The sequence below is a fragment of the Gallinula chloropus genome, assembly GCF_964237585.1.
Source record: "Gallinula chloropus genome assembly, chromosome: 1".
Lineage (NCBI taxonomy): Eukaryota > Metazoa > Chordata > Aves > Gruiformes > Rallidae > Gallinula > Gallinula chloropus.
Genome location: NC_140085.1, coordinates 210,689,518 through 210,710,283, shown reverse-complemented (window position 1 = coordinate 210,710,283; position 20,766 = coordinate 210,689,518). Strand labels below are relative to the sequence as shown.

Here is a 20,766-nt window from a genome sequence, read left to right as displayed (position 1 = left end):
TTATCTGTATTGCTCTTTCTGAAAAGTTAGAGACAAATTCATTAAAACTGGGTAAAATCTGTTGGCTAAAGACTTCTTTTTTTAAGACCAGAACACAAATAAAAGTGCTAGTAAAGTTTTGTTACATTTTAACAATATTTGTTACATTTTAACAATATTTGTTACATTTTAACAATATTTGTTACATTTTAACAATATTTGTTACATTTTTAACAATATTTGTTACATTTTTAACAATATTTGTTACATTTTAACAATATTTGTTACATTTTAACAATATTCCCACAGTTCTTTGTAGTTTTAACACAATTCTTCAAAGTACTGTAAGAGTTTTAGAAGTCTGTGGTCTTGATAGAAATTACTTTTTCAAGTATTAAGAAGCAACAAAAAATAGTTACTGATGGCACTTAAGAACTGATCTGCATAACAAAAAATGTATCCCTATTATTCTAAGCAGAATAATCATTTCTTTTTTAATGCACAACCCAGTATACAATCACTCTGTGAACTACACCTTTAATTATCTAAGTGTTTAAAGTAAATAGACCTGGATTATAAATTCATACCCATACATGAATAGTTCACATGTCGTGAACTATCTTGCTTTTTAAAACAGCCACTTCTTGGATAAAAAAACCTCTAAATATCACACTGCTATATAGTGGATCACCACATCTTAAAAACCACACATTTGGAAGACTGAAGCTCATGTGTTTCCAACACTTGCCCAGCATTGTAAGCTTCCAGCAATTTCCAAACGTAATTCTGCTTCCTCATCTTCAAATAGAAAGAGATGTGCCTCCATCATAATTTCACCTTTCTAATTATTGCTTAGCAGTCAGCCAAGATTTAGTTTATATAACCTATATTCACACCTGCAAAAATCCCTACACAGCCTTTAGTTCTAAAAAACCTGAGAAGCTATACTCTTGGTGGATTATGTACATTCTGAAATAGAGAAAAAGGTCAATCTGAAATCTCAGCATGAAACTACCCATTTTTAGTATTTTTGTGTACTAAACTTCTCCAGCCATTTTTTTTGTGCTTTTATAGTTAAATTTGCCACTTTTTAGCAGTTTGAGTTTTGTGTTAGCTCTCAGAAAATATTCACAATATACAAACACCAGAATAACAACATCAAAGAGAAAATTTGGGTTCTCATCCATGTAGAATTTTATGTATTCTCATAAACATCTCTGCACCTTGTTTTTATACCTTTCCCCATTCATTCTTGCCAGACTCCCCTGTTCTCTGCAATCCCTCCCTCTTCTATTTCCCATGGGTGGAACATGCATCCATTCTTATTTCCACCACACAGGCACACACATGTATTTACAGAATCTCCCATCTCCATGGCAAGCTGTGCCATTGCATCATGTAACACACAAATACCTTATGCTGTACACAGTTTAAGTCAATTATGTATTCAGTATTCTGGCACAATAAAGGAGCTTGGAATTGCACCCTTCAAAAGCCAATCCCAGGCTATTGCTTTAACCTTGACCTTCTCATTGCCACACTTGCAACACAACTTTGGAGGGCCTGGGTACTGAGAAAAGACAATTGCTCCTGGCCAGAAGCTCTGAGTCTCAGACTACTCATTCTCAAGCCTCCAGAAACATGTTTTTCTGTTCCACTTTAAGTGGAGCAGAACAACAAACCTTGCTGTGACACACAACCTCAGAGAAAACAGTGGAAGACACGAGTACAAACAGGGATTTCCCTGCCCTTTAACACCCTCATGAAATTTGAAGACTAATTTTCTCTTTCTCTCTTCTCAAAGCAGCTGTCTGCTAATGAAGCTTTGCAATCCCATTAGATCTACACAGTAAATGCAATCCATCAATCTCCTCTCCCTTGTGAAAACCAGTTGCTTCACTGGGTCCAAGCACTTGCCTGCAACCATGCCTGGTTCTACCAGTGTTTATGCTGCAGCTTTACCACCCCAGTGGCTTTGCTGCAGCAAAAGGGCCAAGGCAGACATAAGCCCACATGCCCCAAACACAATGTAGCATTAGTTTGCCTGCATCATGCTGCCCATGACTCCCAATTTCGGTAACATAAAGATGTCCAAACACCAAGTAATGCAACAGAAGTCCTTGGTACAGAAAGCCTCAGATCTGAGCTTCACATTGGTCCTTATGTTGCAGAACTTTAGCAGACCGACAAACTCTTGAGGTACCAACAGTTTTAGTTCTGTGGTCGTTGCCAACTTACAGTTTCCCTTGGAAAACACCATAACCTTCACAGAAAGGCTAACGGTCTCTGAAGAATCAAAAGCACCACCCAAGTGTAAAACAGCAATAAGCAGCAGTGCTGAAGTTATGATCCTGCAGTAATTCAGTCTATCTTATGGGACAACAAGCAGATTCCTCCCAGACTAGAATTACTCTGTTATCATCTAAATTGACCTGCTACTTTCTGTATGAGATATGCTCAAAGCCAGCTGCACCAGCCCCCTCTTTATGAGCTGAATAAAAATCAGGAAAAAGTAAGAGTGGTGAGAAATATCAACTACCTCAGTACAAAAATTAAGAACATGCATTTTCTGATAACAGCAATCACATCTTCAGATTCTGTACTGAGATAATTTATTAGCATTAAGTATCAATCACTGTAATGAAGATTGCTCACTTTAACAGTAGAAGCCTTCCTCACATGAGAAATAAATTAAAAGTTTGCTTTTTGCTTGCTTTTAGAATACATATAGTGATTACTCTTGCTCCTCCTCCACAGATAACATAATCAAGTAGAGTACACAGCACAGCAGTGGACAAGGAGAATAAAACAGCCCCAAATCACTCTCTTGGAGCGCCATTATACCTACTTTGTGAAACAAATATTTGATCCAATCTCAATCCCTATCTGGAGTAACTCCCTCTAACATTTTCCAAAATTTAAAATAAATGCATCCAAAGTACTGAAAAAGTGACTGGTAAGAAATAATTTTACCTGTAAATTGTTTTCTGTGACTCTGTTCCACCAAACCATATTGATGGGTACTCCTGTTTTACACCTGTCAGCCAGACAGCCAATAGGGTTCTTTGTTTTTCTTGCTTTTGATCCCACGGGAACTATCCTCTCATCCAGCATCCCCAGTCGATACTTCCTGGGCTATGAAAGAGAAGGAGAGAAACCAGGCCACTCCTAACAACCCTCATCTAAAGCTACCCCTAAAGTATTACACAGTGATAGGATTTCTGGATTGGTGGAATAGAAACAATTTGCAAGTAAAATTTATCTGAGACTGTTTCCTTTCAATCCTGACTATTTTGTTATTAAAAAAATAATACTTTTAAAAATTCAAAATAAGCTTCATGGAATACTACTTATCTGTAAGCAAAACTTTCTATCACAAGTCAGCCACTGAAATACAAGTATAAACTGGGGAATTCCATACATTACATTTTTAAATCCATATTTCTCAAATAAATACCTTCAATCACATCATAATACTGAACTCTAACACCTTGAGAATTCCCTTGAAACAAGATTTACCATGATAAATGCAATGGCAACTGACTTAAGCCAGAGAAAAAAACCATGCTTGAGGAAGTGAGCATGCAGGAGGTACTTGTGTCTGGACAGGAGTCTGTAATGATGTAATTGCATTTGTAATGATCTCTACAAATTAAACTATTTACAAAGCACAGTATTAACATCAAATTTTTTTTAGAAGTTTAAAAATCTGTTAAAGACTTTCAAACAAGCACAGTGCAGAAGTTCTTCAAATTTCTCTGTGCTTTTAAAGCAACATGTACATACCCAGATGGTAAATACCACCAAAGTAGTATTTCATTATGTATGCACATATTTAGACCAGGACCTTTTATATCAGTTATACCAACAAGTGGACCAAATTGCAGGAGTTGGCCTGTTTTGATTTTTCTCTGGGTTGTTTTTTTTTTCTTGGTGTAAAAGTGCAATGATCTTCTAGGCATAAAGCACTTTTAGTTAATCAAAAAACTTAACTTACCTTTGTTCAGATATTTACTTCATCTGGTACCTTAGAAATCTTACATACTTTTTAAATTGTTCCTCGGGAAAACTGGAGAAGATTCCCCACTCACACACAAACAATTTGTAAAACACAGGACAAACACACCATAAAATGGCTGCAAAACAAAAATCTTAAATAGATTCCCTCATCTATTTCCATGAAAACTTTTAAGCTGAAAGCTTTGGAAAGGATTAAAACTCAGAAGAGTCACCAGTAGCTCATTTGCCTAAAACAAAACAAAAAAACCCACCCAAGCACCACAACAAAAAGAAATCTGAAGGATAACAATATTGTTATGAACTACAAAGATAATGAACTCCATGAAGATCAAGTTAACCAACTTTAGAACAATAAACAAGGCTGAATTTTGCTATACCAATGAGAAATATAGTACACTGTGTGATGAGTAGGCACTAAATCCTCCTACAGTTCAATCACAGTAAATCTAAATATTGGTTATATATTGGAAGAATCTCTCAGCTACTGGGCAACCTGTGATCTCAGTTATTCAGAAGGACTAACAACTTCATTGGCTGCAAAGCTGTAAGATCTGAGAAGCCAGACATACAAATAATCATAGAATCACAGAATTGTAGGGGTTGGGAGGGACCTCCAGAGCTCATGGGGTCCAACCCCCCTGCCAAAGCAGCTCCCCAGCTCATATTGCACAGACAGGCGTCCAGACGGGGCTGGAATCTCTCCAGAGATGGAGACTCCACCACCTCCCTGGGCAGCCTGTCCCAGGGCTCTGGCACCCTCACTGGGGAAAAGTTCTTCCCCATGTTGGTGCAGAACTTCCTGTGCTCCAACTTGCAGCCATTGCCCCTTGTCCTATCCCCACAGACCACTAAAAGGGGGCTGGCTGATTCCCCCTGCATCCCATGCTTAAGATAATTCTAGACTTTAATTAGGTCGCCCCTTATCTTTTCTTCTCAAGGCTGAACAGTCCCAACTTACTCAGCCTTTCCTCATAGGGGAGATGCTCCAGGCCCTTCATCATCTTTGTAGCCCTTCTTTGGACTCTCTCCAGGAGATCCCTGTCCTTTTTATACCAAGGAGCCCAAAACTGGACACAGTTGGACTTCAGGGCTGGGTTTGAATGCAGAATGTATTTTCATAGCCCAGCTATTGGAAATAATAGTATAATTAAGAGTTAACATTTTCCTTGGCAGCTTCCCCATCTCCATCCATGTTCTATTAAGCACAGGGGCAGAGTCGGCCTCAGACTATGGGACTACAGCCCCATATCCAAACATATCCCTATTCATAAAAGGTTCTTTTAATCCTCCATAATAAAAGGTGATCTATAAATATTTTGAAAAGAACCACCAAAACAAAAGAGGAACTGAGCCAGTGTGGAGAGAGGCTATTTCAGTTACAATGGGATTCAGATGCCAGGCAACAGAGTGACTGTGTTTTGAGCTTTATGAAGGACTATATGGGGAGCTGGGGAGAGCAGCAACGGTCAATTCTACCCCATAAAGTAACACAGAGACAATATGAGCTCATATCCCAGTAGTTCTTGGTCTACTGATATGAAAAGAATTAAACTAAAAAGCACGTGAGACTCAAACTAAATTTTCCTTCCATTATCTACTATAAAACATCACCAGGAGATTACCAGGCCAGGATTTCATTGTTCTGACAGACATTAGAAGGTGGATGATGTGGTATTAATATTTGGAAATAAATTTTGGTCTATTTGCATCAAAATAATTCTAAGTTACACTTGTTTTCAATGAGCAAAATGGCATCTAATTTAGAAATCTAATCTGAGGGTACAGGAGACCAGAAAACAAGAAAGTGTTTGCCAAGAGGAGAGGTTTGATAAAAGATCAAATGGACTCAGCAATTTGAATAAGCATAGCACCTTTACTACATCCCTGCCCTCTACAGCCCAGACGGGACACTACCTCTTGGAACAAGCAAGAACTCAGCATCCACTGATCATTTCTGAACTCTTTGTCTACCTAAAATACAGAGACATGACAAAAACACCAAACTACTTGGCATGGGGATCATTTCTCTTGAATGATTACAAGAGCAACTTCATTTTTGCCTTCCCTAAGGTCTATGATGTAAAAAAAGTTGTTCAGCCATACAGATGAAGGGATAGCTCAACATCCTGAACTACCTCTTTTTTGGGGGGCTAAGGGGGATGTTGGGAGTAGGGGAGGAGAGGTGACTAAAGCATTTAAGTACTTCATAATCATTTACCAAGTATTTCTCCAACTGGGTTGTGACTCCCAGAATGGTTACAAGTTCCAAACTAATTGTGAAAGGTCAAAACCATCACAGTTACTTTTAAATAGAAAAATAAGATTAAGCTGCAATAATTAAAACGAAATCTAAGAGAAAGAAGGAAAACAACAAAATCAAATTATTACAAAGCATTATTGGAAGAGTTCAGTTCCTCCAAGGCAAAGAAGTGAGAAGCAGCAGTAATTACTGACTGCAAATGTTTACATAAGGCAGGGAACAGCTAACTACCTTTAATTGCTAGCAACAGCTTGGCTCCCCAGGGTGAGAAGGGTAAGCATTTTCAACTGTAGCTAATAATTATAGCCCTTGCCCTGTAGAACCAGGCTGCTGCCAGCAATTGATTGAGGAAGGTATCGGTGGGCATGATTAGAGGGAAGGTGTTATATTAGGAAAGATAAACCCCCAAAGTCTGGGAAATATTACACTTCCACACAAATGCACTCTAAAAGCAAAAAGGTCCTTTCCCAAGTAGCATCTTCCCATCAGAACACTACTAAGTATGAGTAACTTAATTAGGCCATGCCAAAAAATAGTCAAGTCAGCTTAATTGTTTTCTTCCTATTCATTCAACAGGAAGTTTGGGAACATGTTTAGCAGGTTTATTTTCTTCCTACTATTTGTTCTGACAGTGTCTGTTTCATGGACAGGGGCAACACCACACTTCCTCTCTTCCAATTCAGGGTTGGACATGCCACTAGGATGTTATGAGGATACCCTAGAGGAATACATTTAAACAAGACAAGGTTTATGAAAATTCCAACTGTAAAGACTCTAACAGCTTCAATGCAATATTTAAGTCTGGGTCATCTGGCATATCAAACTACACAATTTCAAAGCTTTCCTGCACTGAAGATCTGCAAGTGGGTTTTTTTTTTCCCCAGGATCACTCATTTTACATTTCTATTCCTTAAAGGGCACTGACATCCCATGGGCTCTGAATTTTAGATTTACAAGGCAGCTGCTGGACCAAAAAAATGCCTGTTTGGCATACAAACAAATGAGCAGGCTATCGTGCTTTAAAGCACTGTGAGTAATCTAGCTATGGTAAAGCTGTCTATGTGCATACACTACCCAAGCAAATGTGATCTTAAGCCTTCTCCATCACAGCCTAAATTATGCAGCACCACCTTAAACTACCAACAAAGCTATCACAATACCATTAGCAAGGGCTCATCTGCTGTACAGCAAGTGAAGTTCTATCTGTATGTAAAACCAGATAAAAACAAATATCACATTGTCAGATGGGAAAGATCAGGTAGACAGTCATATTTTCTTTTCACTACTTATAAAAAAATTAAGCAATATTTGGGATCTTAGTTTCAATCTCAATTTCTTAATTTCTTTCTTAATCTCTTTCCTAATTTGAAAAAGAGTTAGTGGCAAACAGAAGAAAAAGGTTAAACACTCAGGTGCAGTGCTGGCCTCTGGAGACAGAGCCAACTTTCACTGTATTACATCTTAAAAACTAAAAGCTAACTACAAGCCAGGAATTCCCTGGCATAGCTCACAGAGGGCTTCTGAAGAGCTACCTGCTCTGATAAACCATAACACTCCTGCCTCCTTCCTTCAGGCTGCTGTTGTGGGTATTCTCACCAAAGAGCTGTAACAGTTTAGCTGGAGTAAGACACTACTTGAAACACCCAGGTATGGATGTGAACTTCAACATGTTTATAGAGCAAAAGCCTAATAGTCCAGGCAGAATCCCTGTCCAGGCACAATCAGCTAAGAGGCATCTTAATTGGGAACACAACCCTGTAACTGGATTTAGTCATGAGTTCCACAAGGTGTAACACCTGAACCTTAGGTATACTCACCTGGAGTATCCCAAGAGATTTGCAAGGTGGCAATATGAAAAAGAGAAGTTGTTTTGTCATTCCTATTTAATCTTTGTGGCCAGTAGAGCTACAGACCCCTTAAGGTGTTTTGGTTTGCTGCTAACCACTCTTCTCTTTCATTACAGCCTCACACGGAGAGGGTCAATCAATACCTGTTTTTTTACATCAAACTCTGAAGGTTGGAACCATGGTTTGTTTTGGGGTTGGTTTTCTTTTTTAACACCAATATCTACCAAAAAAAAATTTGAATAGAAACCCAGTCAACTTTTTTTTTTTAAAAAAAAGTGCTTGGTTGGTGTTTGTGGTTAGGTTGTTTGGGTTGGTTTTTTTTCCTTTTTTTTCTTAGAAAACAAAGAGTGTGCTAATATTTATAATCTTAAACTTTTAAATTTCAAATTTATCATGATGTTTTACATTGAGATTACATACAATTACAGACTAAACACCCTTCCATCTGGAGTCTTCTTAAAAATTGCTCATAAAGCCCTGGGTTTTGGTACAGATAAAGCTTTTGCTAGTTGAAAAGTATCATATAGAGACAGACAAAAAGCCCAACACATTCTTCTACCTAAACAAAACTGAAATGTGCAATTTGGCATGAAGATATCTCTTATTCCAAAGCAACATGTTTGATCATTGCTAAAAATCAATTCTTGGTTCAATCAAATCCTGGACTGCAAGCTGCATTGCATCATGCATTTTAAACCATAGCTATGGAAAACCTTTCAGGTGTATATATTAAAAAGTGTATTTCATGAATATATATGCTGAAAATCTTGAGCATATACAAAAATCCTGAAGAGTTCAGAAAGATCTGTCAGTTCACCATAGCTCCAAGTCAAATCTGCCTTATCTTCACACCAATTCTGCAGCCTAGCTATGCTGAATGAGGTATGAATTACCACAACAAACCTAGCATAGATGCAGTTATGCTGACAAATTTCTTTACTAAGAAACTAACACCACCTGCTGAATTGAATTAAGCTGGTGGAAAAGCAGGCTTTGTTCCCCCACCATCATTACAGCAGATAGTTCTACGTAGTGAAGACTTGCTGGAGTACCACCACCAGACATACTTTCAAAAACACCAGTGCTAAAGGAGCCCAACCTAATTTTTTAATGTTTAAAAGTCTCTTTTCTAGTAGGCCAGAAGTTTTTCTATTACTTCTAAATACAGTGGAAAAGTGATAGCCAGTTAAGAATAAAAAAAAACAGGTAAAAGAGGACTAATAAGTTTTTTATCTGGTCCTTTACTAAACATATGATTTCTTACAACTGGTATATTTTCTACCTGCATTATATACTTGTATAATGTCTTCAATAGATGTGCCCACCAGTTGAAAAAAGTATTTTAATTATTCTACTACAAATCACTCTTAATGACTACATACACCTTGACATAGAATCAAGGAAAGCTTGCCAGTTGATAGGACAAGGGGAAATGGCACAGAGCTGTGCCAGGGCAGGTTCAGATTAGATGTTAGGAAAAAATTTTTCACTGAAAAAGTTGTCAGGGCTTGGAACAGGCTGCCCAGGGAGGTGGTTGAGTCACCTTCCCTTGATGTGCTTTAAAAAAATGGTAGATCAGGTACTTAGGGATCTGGTTTAGCATAGGACAGGAAGGGTTGCACTTGATACGTCTTAAAGGTCTTTTCCAACCTTGTAATTCTGTGATATAAGAAAAACATCTTACACCCTAAAGTTACATTTGTAGTTAACTGCTTCAGTTTGTAAAGGGCACCTGAAAGTCTAGGTGGCTAACTGAAAAGTTACACTTTAAAAATGGAGAGCAAGGTTAACGTGTAGTTTTAGTTGCTGCTGGGTTGTAACATGTAACATGTATCTGAACTGCTCAGAAGAGCAAAACAAGCAAAGGCCTCTTAATTACAATTCTAAGGTGAGCGTTGCACTATGCACTCCTCTTACCCTGCTCTTTTCCTTCAAATGCATGATAGAACGAGGTGACAAAAATAGAACTCCTCCTCAATGTAAAAGTGTGACATGTTTCTAAAGGGAAGTGCTTTAATAATTTTGTTTCTTACATAACACAATGATCACTAACTCATACACAAAAATGAATGTGAACACACTCAAAAATGAAAAGATAAATCCTGTTTTGTAGCAATTACTAAGACAGTAAGAACACACACCCAAGGAACAATTACAATAACTATTCCAAAGAAAAGCATGAAGCAGGTCAGATGTCATACCCTTACAACGCATTTTAGACTGAAATAAACATCATGCTACCTGTAAACTTGCTGTCTCTAGCAGCACTGTTTATCTTTCTATATTCCTGCAATAACCTTTTTCACATCCCTTATAAACTGCAGTGTTTTATTATTGCAGTACAATACCAGAAGAAAAATTCCAGCTTTGAAATATAAATTTATCCCCTAATTCTGCTTGTTACAACACAGTAACACGATGTGGTGTTTGGTAATAACCCCTTAACTTCTCACAATACGATTCATGCTTCTGAGATGGTATTCAGGAGGCCATGAAACATGAAACAACTGCCTCAGCACATTTTCAGTCAAGGTAAACACAGCAAGACCAAACGTGACACGCGAGTTTTCAATGAATGCCACTCAACTGCATCAAGATCAGATATCAGAGCTGTCAAAACAGAGCTGGAGGCAGGAAGGTGGAGAGAAGTACAGCTTCGTAACAGGCAACAAGACTAGATGGAGGACAGGATACTCAAAAATAACTAGCAATAGTTTAGGTTTCAAGAATTTGGTTTCCATAGAATGTGAAGATAGCTTTATTGTTTTCTTTAAACATGAGGGGGAAAACTCACTTGTACTCACTAAAAAGCTTCCATTTATGCAGATCAGTCTTACATGAAAGCCTTTTGTTTCAAAATAATTTCCTCTGCACATTTATTACTGCTGATCAAAGTAGAATCATAGAATGCATTCAGTTGGAAGGGACCTTTAGAGGTCATCTAGTCCAACCAAAGTATATGAATTAAAGAAAACTTGTTCTAGTCTCACTTGCTACAGATCTTCAGAGAGCAATAAACAGCAGCAGCACCCTGTCCCAGCTGAACTTCCATACAAATAAGCTTTTGTATACATTCCACTCTAGTTTAGGGTCTTTCAGTCATGGCTTTTACTCACCTAAAACCAATAGAGAAGAGTTCTAAAAAAACCAAAATTTCTTCAAAACACATACAAAACAGTATTAAGACTGTATTGCAAGTTGTTCACTACAGCAGTTGGTTCAGTCCCAGAAGCATGAGGACTAACAGTAGTTCTCACCTTAACATCCCTCCTCTAGGTATGACTGAACAATTGAATTATGAAATGGAAACAAACCAATGTTAGGAGTTCAGTTTTCATGAGGATTGAAGGTATGAAAAAACCAAAGGAAAACAAAAAAGCAAAGCTTTTCACTATCCTGTAAGGCTGACCAGTGACAAGAAGGGGAACCCTTTAGCCTGGATTGGTACAAACAGTCTCAGAACAAATTCAAACAAAACTTTCATTACATTTATTTTTTTTTTAGTTCATTAAGCTGTCATTCCCTTGGCAATATACTCTAATCAGTGATGTTGCACATATTTTTATGATATGTTTACCAGAACTACCACAATCAATGTAAAGAGTTTTCCAGCCAGATCATTTCAGGGTTTAGAGACGAACATTTTTCTAGATAATTGCTAAAGCCAATTTAGGAAAAACACCCAGTAAGTTCAAGTTCAGAATGCCACCCTGTTTTTACCAAGCATAACACATATTTGAAGGAAAAAAAAAAAATAAGTAAGTGTGACATCATTATTGTCAGGAAAGAGGGTTAGTCTATTACTAGCTCTAGCTTTTGTTCCATGCTTCACAAGTCCTATTTGTGCATTGTAGATTAATACTTACCTGAAAATCTCTTATAGGAAATTCACTTTAAGGTTGCTTGTCTTACTGCATGTGGAGTTACAACAACCGGACAGTAAATCCAGAAGGTTTTACAGTTGACAGAACCTCCACCAAGGCTCCATCTACAGAAATACTTAGCTCCTTTGATTTCATTTTAAGTATCCTATAAAAATGTCTTTAAATAGTAATCTTAGCTTTCCTGAAATCTAAAATTGAAATGCAGTTTAATCATTTCTAAACAGAGAAAACCTCGAGAATGTTCATAAAAATTCAAGGACTAAGTTTACTTTTTAAACTAAAAAGCAGAATGTCTTTAAACATCAAAATAATCATGAGCAACTTAAATAGCCCAGTCACGCTAACTAGTTTCAAAAGAGTTGTCTAATTAAAAAGCAATGATATACAGAACTACAATCATCAAGTCTTATCTTCAATATTTTATTAATACCATGCATTTACATACATATGGCTTGCCCACAGTTAAAGGGCTGCCAGGTTAACACGATCAGCAATATCCAGAGACAATAAAGATTAACAAACTTAACTGCTGTGCTCACCACAGCTAGGTATTACATGCTTTTACAGGAACTATTCATGGTTTTACACAAGACAAATATGCAGCTTTTACATAGTTGCAAATAACTGAATAGTTCTAAATGTTTAAAATATCACAATTCTAATTCGTAAAGGAAAGCAATTGCTCTTTATTCACTTACCAAGACTGTATTATATCTGTCCTCCAAGTCAGTGGTAAACGAAGGAAATGCTGGTTTTGCCAGCTAGTTCAGAACAAACAAAAAACTTTAGCCCCAGGTTCACAGCAAGAAAAGTCAAAGTCTTTTGGGTTTTTTTTCCCCCCAAATCTTAGATATTGTAAACACCTACATTTGAACTCATCACCAAGGCTCCCTATAGAGTCAACCAACAGAGGCGGCTATCTTGTGTTACAGCAGATGACAAGCGCTGCCCTGGTAAATCACATTGCTCAAGCCCTCCATAAGCCCCAGGTACTGGGCTGGGAGGGTACCACACAAGTTTTTGAATAGCTGGTGCTTAAATCATTCAGTACTTTTGAGGAAATCACTTAATGCAATTTGAATGTTGTACTTAAAAACTACCAAGAAACTATATCCACGACTATTTGCAATTTATTGTCTGGTAGTAAAAGTCAGTCATGAAAGTGTGATTAATTTATCACAACTCTAGTCATCAATTTTTATCCACTTAAAGCAGTCACTGCCATCTAGCCTTTTCCAAAATACTTTCCTCGATGTGAGCTGAATGCTCTTTTAAACTGCTCATCTCTCTCTACTGACTATAGAGGGAGCCTGGATGCCTGTATTTTGGCCAGCTCAAGTAATACATTAAAACTTCCCCATTACTACTATTATTTAACAACCTTTTATAGAAATAAGTTACAAAAATATAGCAGTCATAATAAATGACACATTAATATGCAAAGCAGAACACAAATCTCTTTCAGTTAATGCCAGCTATGGCTGAAATCAATTAAGATTAAGAAAAAAGTCCAAGTCAACCAGTTTCAAAGACAAATCTTCTTCTTGATAGTATTTTAGCAGCAAGCAGCTTAGTTTGATGACTTATTTCATGGGGAAAAAAGGGATCAAGTCAGAAAAGACTCTATATCAGTATCTGAGCTTTGAATTATTTAAGCTTCCCACTCAAACATTAATCTGTTTGCTCCCATTGTGTACTGTTTTAATTAACATTGATGTACTTTTTAATAGTAGAGACAGTGCTCCCCCAATAATACTTTTGTATGAGTGCATTTTCCTTTGTGTATGTGGTTTATATACATAAGCACATACTTGGACTTGCACACACATATACAGCACTTGCAGACTGGGTCAAAAAGGAATGTATGCTTATTTTACACAGAATCACAGGGGTTGGAAGGGACCTCTGGAGATCATCTAGTCCAACCCCCCTGCCAGAGCAGGATCACCTAGAGCAGGATGCACAGGACTGCATCCAGACAGGTCTTGAATTTCTCCAGAGCAAGAGACTCCACAGCCTCTCTGGGCAGCCTGTCCCAGTGCTTGGTCACCCTCATAGTAAGTAAGTTTTTTCTCATATGGAGATGGAATTTCCAGTGTTTCAGCTTGTGCTCATTGCCTCTCATCTTGTCACTGGGCACCACTGAGAAGAATCTGCCCCCTTCCTCTAGACACCCACTCTTCAGGTATTTAAAATTCATTGAAATGCTCTTAGCAAAGTGACATAGTTCCAATTTTGATTGCAATGCAACACTCTAGCTTCTAAACTGTCTAGTAGTGATTAAACTAATGTAGTATTTATTGTTGTATATTGTTCTAATCACCTAAAATAATTTTAAAGTATCATACAGAGGTTAATTAAGCCATGTCTGTGTGCTTTTACATGGCACAGTTATTCCTGATGACAGATTTGGCACAACTCAGTGCCAACTGAGTTGTATATAGTTTAAAGGAACTGCATTAATAGAAAATTAACAATAAAATCTAAGACATATTGAGTGGAGCCTCAGCAAGTTCACCGATGACACCAAGCTGTGTGGTGCAATTGAGGCACTGTAAGGAAGGGATGCCATCCAGAGGGGCCTTGACAGGCTTGAGAGATGGGTTCACAAGAAATTCATGAAGTTCAACAAAGCTCAGTACAAGGTCCTGCACACGGGTAGCACAATCCCAAGCACAACTAAAGGCTGGACAGAGAACGGATTGAGAGCAGCCCTGAGTAGAAAGACTTGTGAATGTTTGTTGATGAAAAGCCCAAAGATGAGCCAGCAATGCACACCTGCAGCCCAGAAAGCCAACCATGTCCTGGGCTGCATCAAAACTGTGTGGCCAGCAGGTCAGGGGAGGTGATTCTGCCCCTCTGCTCTGCTTGGGTGAGACCCCACCTGGAGTACTGTCCAGGTTTCATTCCTACTATCCTCAGTACATGGATAAAGATCACACTTATAGTTGCTCACACTCAATTTCTGGTGCACTATACTGGCATTAAGGAAAAGAGCAATTCAGAGATTCCACATAGTTTGAATACATCATAATGTTACAAGAAGTTAACATTCTACAACAGCATTTCATTTCAAAGAACATTAGTCTGATGGGACAACTACAGTAATTAGCTTTAAGCCAAACTTTCACCTGCAAGAATGATAGAGAGTTCACTTGCTAACACACAAATAAAACTATGAAAAAAAATATCACAAGCATGCTGATGTCACCTGCTGTCAAGACAACATGTTTTCAGCTACAGGAAAATTCAAGACCACATGGCTTGTCAGGTTAGTAAAACATGAAGACATCAGTGAAAGTAGAATCTGGTAACTTGTTGGGACAAGATGTCTTTCTTCATAAGCCACAGTTCACAAAAGTGGGCAGGAACTCTGGTGTATCCAGAGTGTCTCTTATTACAGCCACTGCACTTGTAAGTGTTAATAGGAGAACACCACTATCTATGTTGGAGCAGGTCAAAGTTGTTTGAAGATGCTGTCTAGCTCTCAGAAGGAAGATTTCTCAGTATCAATTAGAGAAGAAAAAAATCCAAAACCCTAGCTTCCCAGTAGATTATCAAGTGTCTTTCAAACCAAATGCATTTCAAACTGTAAGAATTACTTTCACGTCTCCTGTAAACAGGGGAATGACTCTTCCTGTATTCAGAACTTGTTGCCATGAAGGCTTGCAGGTGGTTTGACTTGTGCCTCAGTACAATAAAAGTAATTTGGTTTCAAATTCAATGGGCTATGCCCTGATTTTCATAGCCAAAGCATTCTCACAAACTTAGCTTACAAATGCTTCTTAAGAGCAGCCCCAGTCTGATCTGGTGCAGCAAGAATGAAGAAACATGATCTTATTTATATCAGCAGTGACATACCAAAATAAATCTAGTAATGTTAGAAGAATCATCATAATTTCACCTGGCATTTCAAGTTATTCCAGATCTTCTTCCCTGTCAACCCATATACAAATATGCTACTTAAGATTTAGTTGCTGCCTACCTTCCTCCTTTGAGACACGCTGAGAGCAGCAAAATCATTAAACAAGGATGAATTTGGTGAAGTTAGTGGATCTGTTAAAAAACCAAAAGAGTAAAACATCATGTTATATATTTCTAATAAGAAGAAATTTGCATTTAACTTATTTCTATATGGGAAAAAAACTCGCAAAAACTAAGTTCAACCCCCATGCTGCCAAAAGAACACAGCTTATTAGACTCTGTGCAACTGCTCAATTGGAATTGTGCTCATTAGCAGAATTTACTACATTTAATTGCTGTTGACACTATTAAATGTCCACCTAACATTTCAAAGCCTCCATCTCCAGTTACTTGAAATTAATTCAGGTAAACTTCTTTGTAACACAGCCTTACAGATAACAATGTAGATTTAATTTGTCCTCTCACTGTTCTGCACTACTTTAAGTCAGAACTAAAGGTAGCCAAAGTTTACATTCTATTAGTAGCTTTTTATTGCACTTTCTTCATCCCTATGCATCCCTTCCAGAGCTGAAGCACCCAAAACTGAGTAACAGTCACAGATGCAGCTTAAAATTCCAAACTGAATGGCTATAGCTCCTGAATTAGCAGATGAATGCCAGCTGTAAACATGGTTTTGATAAAATGCTTTCTTCAACACTAATCAATACTTCTTAAAAGGGTAATTCTACAAGTGAAGCTCAGTTTGGGGGGGGGGGGGGGGGGGGGGGGGGGAAGAAGAGTACCTAAGAAAACAGAATTTAAACTCGTTTCCAAAAGTCAGTCTGGCTTCTCTCCTTCACATGTATCACCATCATTATTTGGCCTGTCACAGTCAAACTCTGACTGCATTTAAAACTGGAGACCTCCACTGCCTTGAATGGCTAATTGTTCAGTGGGACAAAAGTAGTAGAATTAATCTCAAAACCTGCTCAAAATGAACCAGAAGGAAAACAACCCCACAGACCACCACATTTTGACTTTCAAGCAAGTTAATTTTATCATAGTTACTAGCATGCTTAAAAGAAGTATAATCCTAGGAAGTCGAGTAGCTGCAGGGTCAGACATGCAAATAAGAGTTCTAGAACATCATTTACACAGCAATTTTCAGAGCAGAAATATATTTTATATGTATGTCCTTGCCATAAGGGAGTAGTAACCTCTTCTTTAGAGAGCTTCGTTTGACAGCTACAGCTGAAATAATCTGCAGTAATTCTGAAGAGCACATTACAGCAGTTCAATATACCCTCCACAATAATTTAATGAGTATGTAGGACTGCACTATAGAGCCATTTTATTCAGTTGAATACCATGTTCCCTGTAGTAGGGGAAAACAATTTTAAGATACCAAGTATTGCTTACTGGACAAAACTTAACTGGCGATTTTTAATAGCTATTATGTGGTAAGTTTCACAAAATCCATACACCCTAAATTTAGGCATAAAAATCATTCCACACATTAACTTACTCAAAAAGCACAATAAAAAGGGACACTACTGCAGAGCAACATAAATGTTTAAGCTATCAGTGCTTTGCAGAGGATAACCAGACTTGTATTTCACTTGAAGTGACAAGACAGATAATGACCTATTTTTTTTTTTTCTAGGTTTTTTACCCACTGGAGCAAGGAGAAGTTGAAAAATTTATTAGTCCAGTAGCACTTCAGCTTTGTATTAAAAGTAATCACACAATACACTACTGTCTAAAAAAAGTTCTACTACAACTCAAAGCAAATCAGGAAGAAAACAAAGAGTCCTATAAGTGTTTTGCAAAACATCTCCTCTTAGATTTCCAAGCATACTTTTATATATAATACTCCAAAAGCACTTACCATGGCCTGCATACTGCTTGGCACTGTCATTGAGAAGGCTAGGGGAGCTGCTGCTATTTGTCATCCTCTGCAAAAATAAAAGGACAAGTCTACATGTAAAATAAAGCTATAAAAGACTAAGCAAGGGCTTCGGGGATGACATTTAGAAAGTTTTAACAGACTATGAAACCTGTGCTCATTTCACAGTTAGTAAATACTCAGACAGTGGTTTGTAGTTGACAAAAAAGTTTGGTAAAAATAAAGTACTTTGCACGAGAGTGACGCAAACCCCAAATGGCTGTGTACTGAAACAACATACTATCTTCATGAACTTCTAACTTGGGAGGGCCTACAAAACCTATGGTTCTCTTCCTGTACGTTGTCAGAATGTTAGGTATGCCAATTGCTTATCTGCTTTAAACATTCTCTCACATTGGTCTCCTGAAACAACTCCTCCCTTTACTACACACTATCATCACAACGTGAAACTTCAACTAAAAAACCCTCTCAAATTAGTATAGCATTTGATAGATTCTTTTAAAAGCAAAAGAACCTTTTACTGTCTTTCAGCAAAATCATGCTATTCTTTTAAGCTAGCATCTGAACCTCTCCCAACATTCCTTGTAGGATCTACCTGCTTCTCCTAAATTTCTCTAGAGATATGGGCCAGCAATGAACCAGACTGAGGCAATGACACTCTGAGCTACCAGTGCTTTGACAAAGTTTAAAAGTGTCTCTTCTTACTCCCACTTATTATTTTCTTTGACCAGTCTCCCAACAGGAAGAAAAAGTGTGAGAAGAATAACGAAGCAAGGTCAGGAAGAATTCTCCATCAGTGAGGGAGACGACCAGTAATTTGTTAAAATATTCCCTGGCATGCTTTTGGCTCACATCAACCAGGAGTCTCCCAGCCAATTCCCAAGCACTATTCAGCAGTGAAAAGGCTTGAGATCCCTTCAAATAGACAGTTTGCACGCAGCCTCTGCTTTACCGGGTGAGCATACACCAGCACAAACAGGGCATTTTGTGCCAGCTGGCCCTAAGCAGCAAGGAGAGTTTCCAGGCATGATTAATTTAGTAGTCTAGACACAAACTAAGACTCAGAAGTGGTCACTGGAGTTGCTCTTTATGCTTACATTTTTCTACAGCCAATCGCAGTGGTGATGGCAGAGGGGAAGGCGCTTTACTGCGTTATACTTCGACACAATTTCCTCTAACTCTTGACCAGAAGATCACTATTCTGGAGTAGATTTGGTAAGAAAAGAGGTGAATCAACGGAAGCTGGGGTGTTATCCAACATGGTGGAACTGTACACCTACTGCAAATCAAGTTTCTCAAGGCTTGCAGCTATTGTACTAGCAGTGACTTCACCAGAAGCTGCAGCTTTTAACACCTGTATGTAAAAGAACGAATACACTGTGTAAAGTAGGTTTTATGTAGAAAGAAAGTTGAAAAAAAAGAAAAAGAAAAAATAACCTGCACTATTAGGGAAGAAAGTTTTGGTAAAGTTTAAGTACTTCAGCAGGTATCTTCAAGCCTTACCCTCTCCACATGCTTTATTCTCCTATGTATTATTTCCACTATCATTGCTGCAGCAAGCTTTCTACAATCATTCGGGCTTCTCTGACACAACTCTTCACTCAGTACAACTACACAGTACTGCATGAATATACATGTAAATGCTAACTAAGAATTCAGCTTTTTCAAGGCTTCCATCAGGAGAGGAGTGGCCAGCAGGGACAGGGAGGGGATTGTCCCTCTCTACTCTGCCCTCGGGAGGCCCCATCTGGAGTCCTGTGTCCAGCTCTGGGGTCCCCAATACAAGAAGGATGTGGAACTGTTGGAGAGGGTTCAGAGGAGCCACAAGGATGATTAGAGGGCTGGAACACCTGCCCTACAAAGAGAGGCTGAGGGAACTGGGCTTGTTCAGCCTGGAGAAGAGAAGGCTGAGGGGGGACCTCATTGCAGCCTTCCAGTACCTGAAGGGAACATACAGACAGGAGGGAATCCAACTTTTTAAAAGAGCAGATAATGGCAGGACAAGGGGGAATGGACTAAAGCTAAAGGAGGGAAGGTTTAGATTAGATATTAGGGGGAAGTTTTTTACAGAAAGAGTGGTGAGGTGCTGGAACAGGCTGGCCAGAGAGGGGGTGGATTCCCCGTCCCTGGAGGTGTTCAAGGCCAGGTTGGATGGGGCCCTGGACAACCTTGTGTAGCTCCAGGCCTGAAGGTTGGTGTCCCTGCCTGTGGCAGGGGGGTTGGAGCTCTATGATCCTTGGGGTCCCTCCCAAAACAGACCATTCTATGATTCTATGAATGAAGAAGGACATTTGCTGTATGTTCTGTCTGTGACCCCACCAGTTTCATGTTCCTAAATATACTGAACTGACACAGTGTAACTCTCACAGGTTAGAATTGATGGGCAATCAATTTCTTACACAAAATGAACACCTCCAGTGAAACAAAGGTTACTTATTCCTAACAAAACAAAGTAACACTTAGGGAGGCACACCCCCCCACACTAAATTAATCTTACCTGAGTGAGAGATACTTAGTCTACTGCCCACTGTCATCAAAATAAGAATGCATAAAAATAATCACTGGGTTTTTATAGCTCATTTATTTATACACCATGTTCCCTTCCTGACTAAGCAATGGAGAGAAATAGTTTTTCACAAATATTTGAAAAGCATCCTTATTACACATCTTTTATTGGCACGTTATACACAGATCCTTAAAAGAGGAAGTAGTTTAGGATTAAATTTCCTAAAGGGAAATTTATACAAAATTTGTTCAGAGAGAGATAAAAATAGTGCTAAACTCTACTTATGCTACTCAGATTTTCATAATAGTTTTAATGCAAAAGGTAACGGTCTGTCAGAATAGGGAAAAACACTGAGATACTGAGATCTGGGTTGGTATCAAAGATGGTTAAGCATACTGCTTCAGCTTGGAACCAAGCACTCTTATGCCATCAATATTCTATCTCCTCAAGTAGAGGAGCTA

The 20,766-nt window shown here is 38.3% G+C and overlaps 1 protein-coding gene across 1 annotated transcript in view; it reads right to left on the bottom strand.

Moving 5' to 3' along the window:
- The window catches only part of PAN3 (poly(A) specific ribonuclease subunit PAN3), a gene marked incomplete at its 5' end in the record, with an annotated part of 81,901 nt that overhangs the window by 39,534 nt on the left and 21,601 nt on the right, over positions 1–20,766 (bottom strand). Inside the window, 4 exons of the mRNA XM_084272233.1 lie at positions 2,953–3,114; positions 12,689–12,751; positions 15,976–16,046; positions 17,782–17,848. Of these exons, the coding sequence (XP_084128359.1) occupies positions 2,953–3,114; positions 12,689–12,751; positions 15,976–16,046; positions 17,782–17,848 (363 nt within the window). The remainder of the gene's footprint in view (positions 1–2,952; positions 3,115–12,688; positions 12,752–15,975; positions 16,047–17,781; positions 17,849–20,766) is intronic.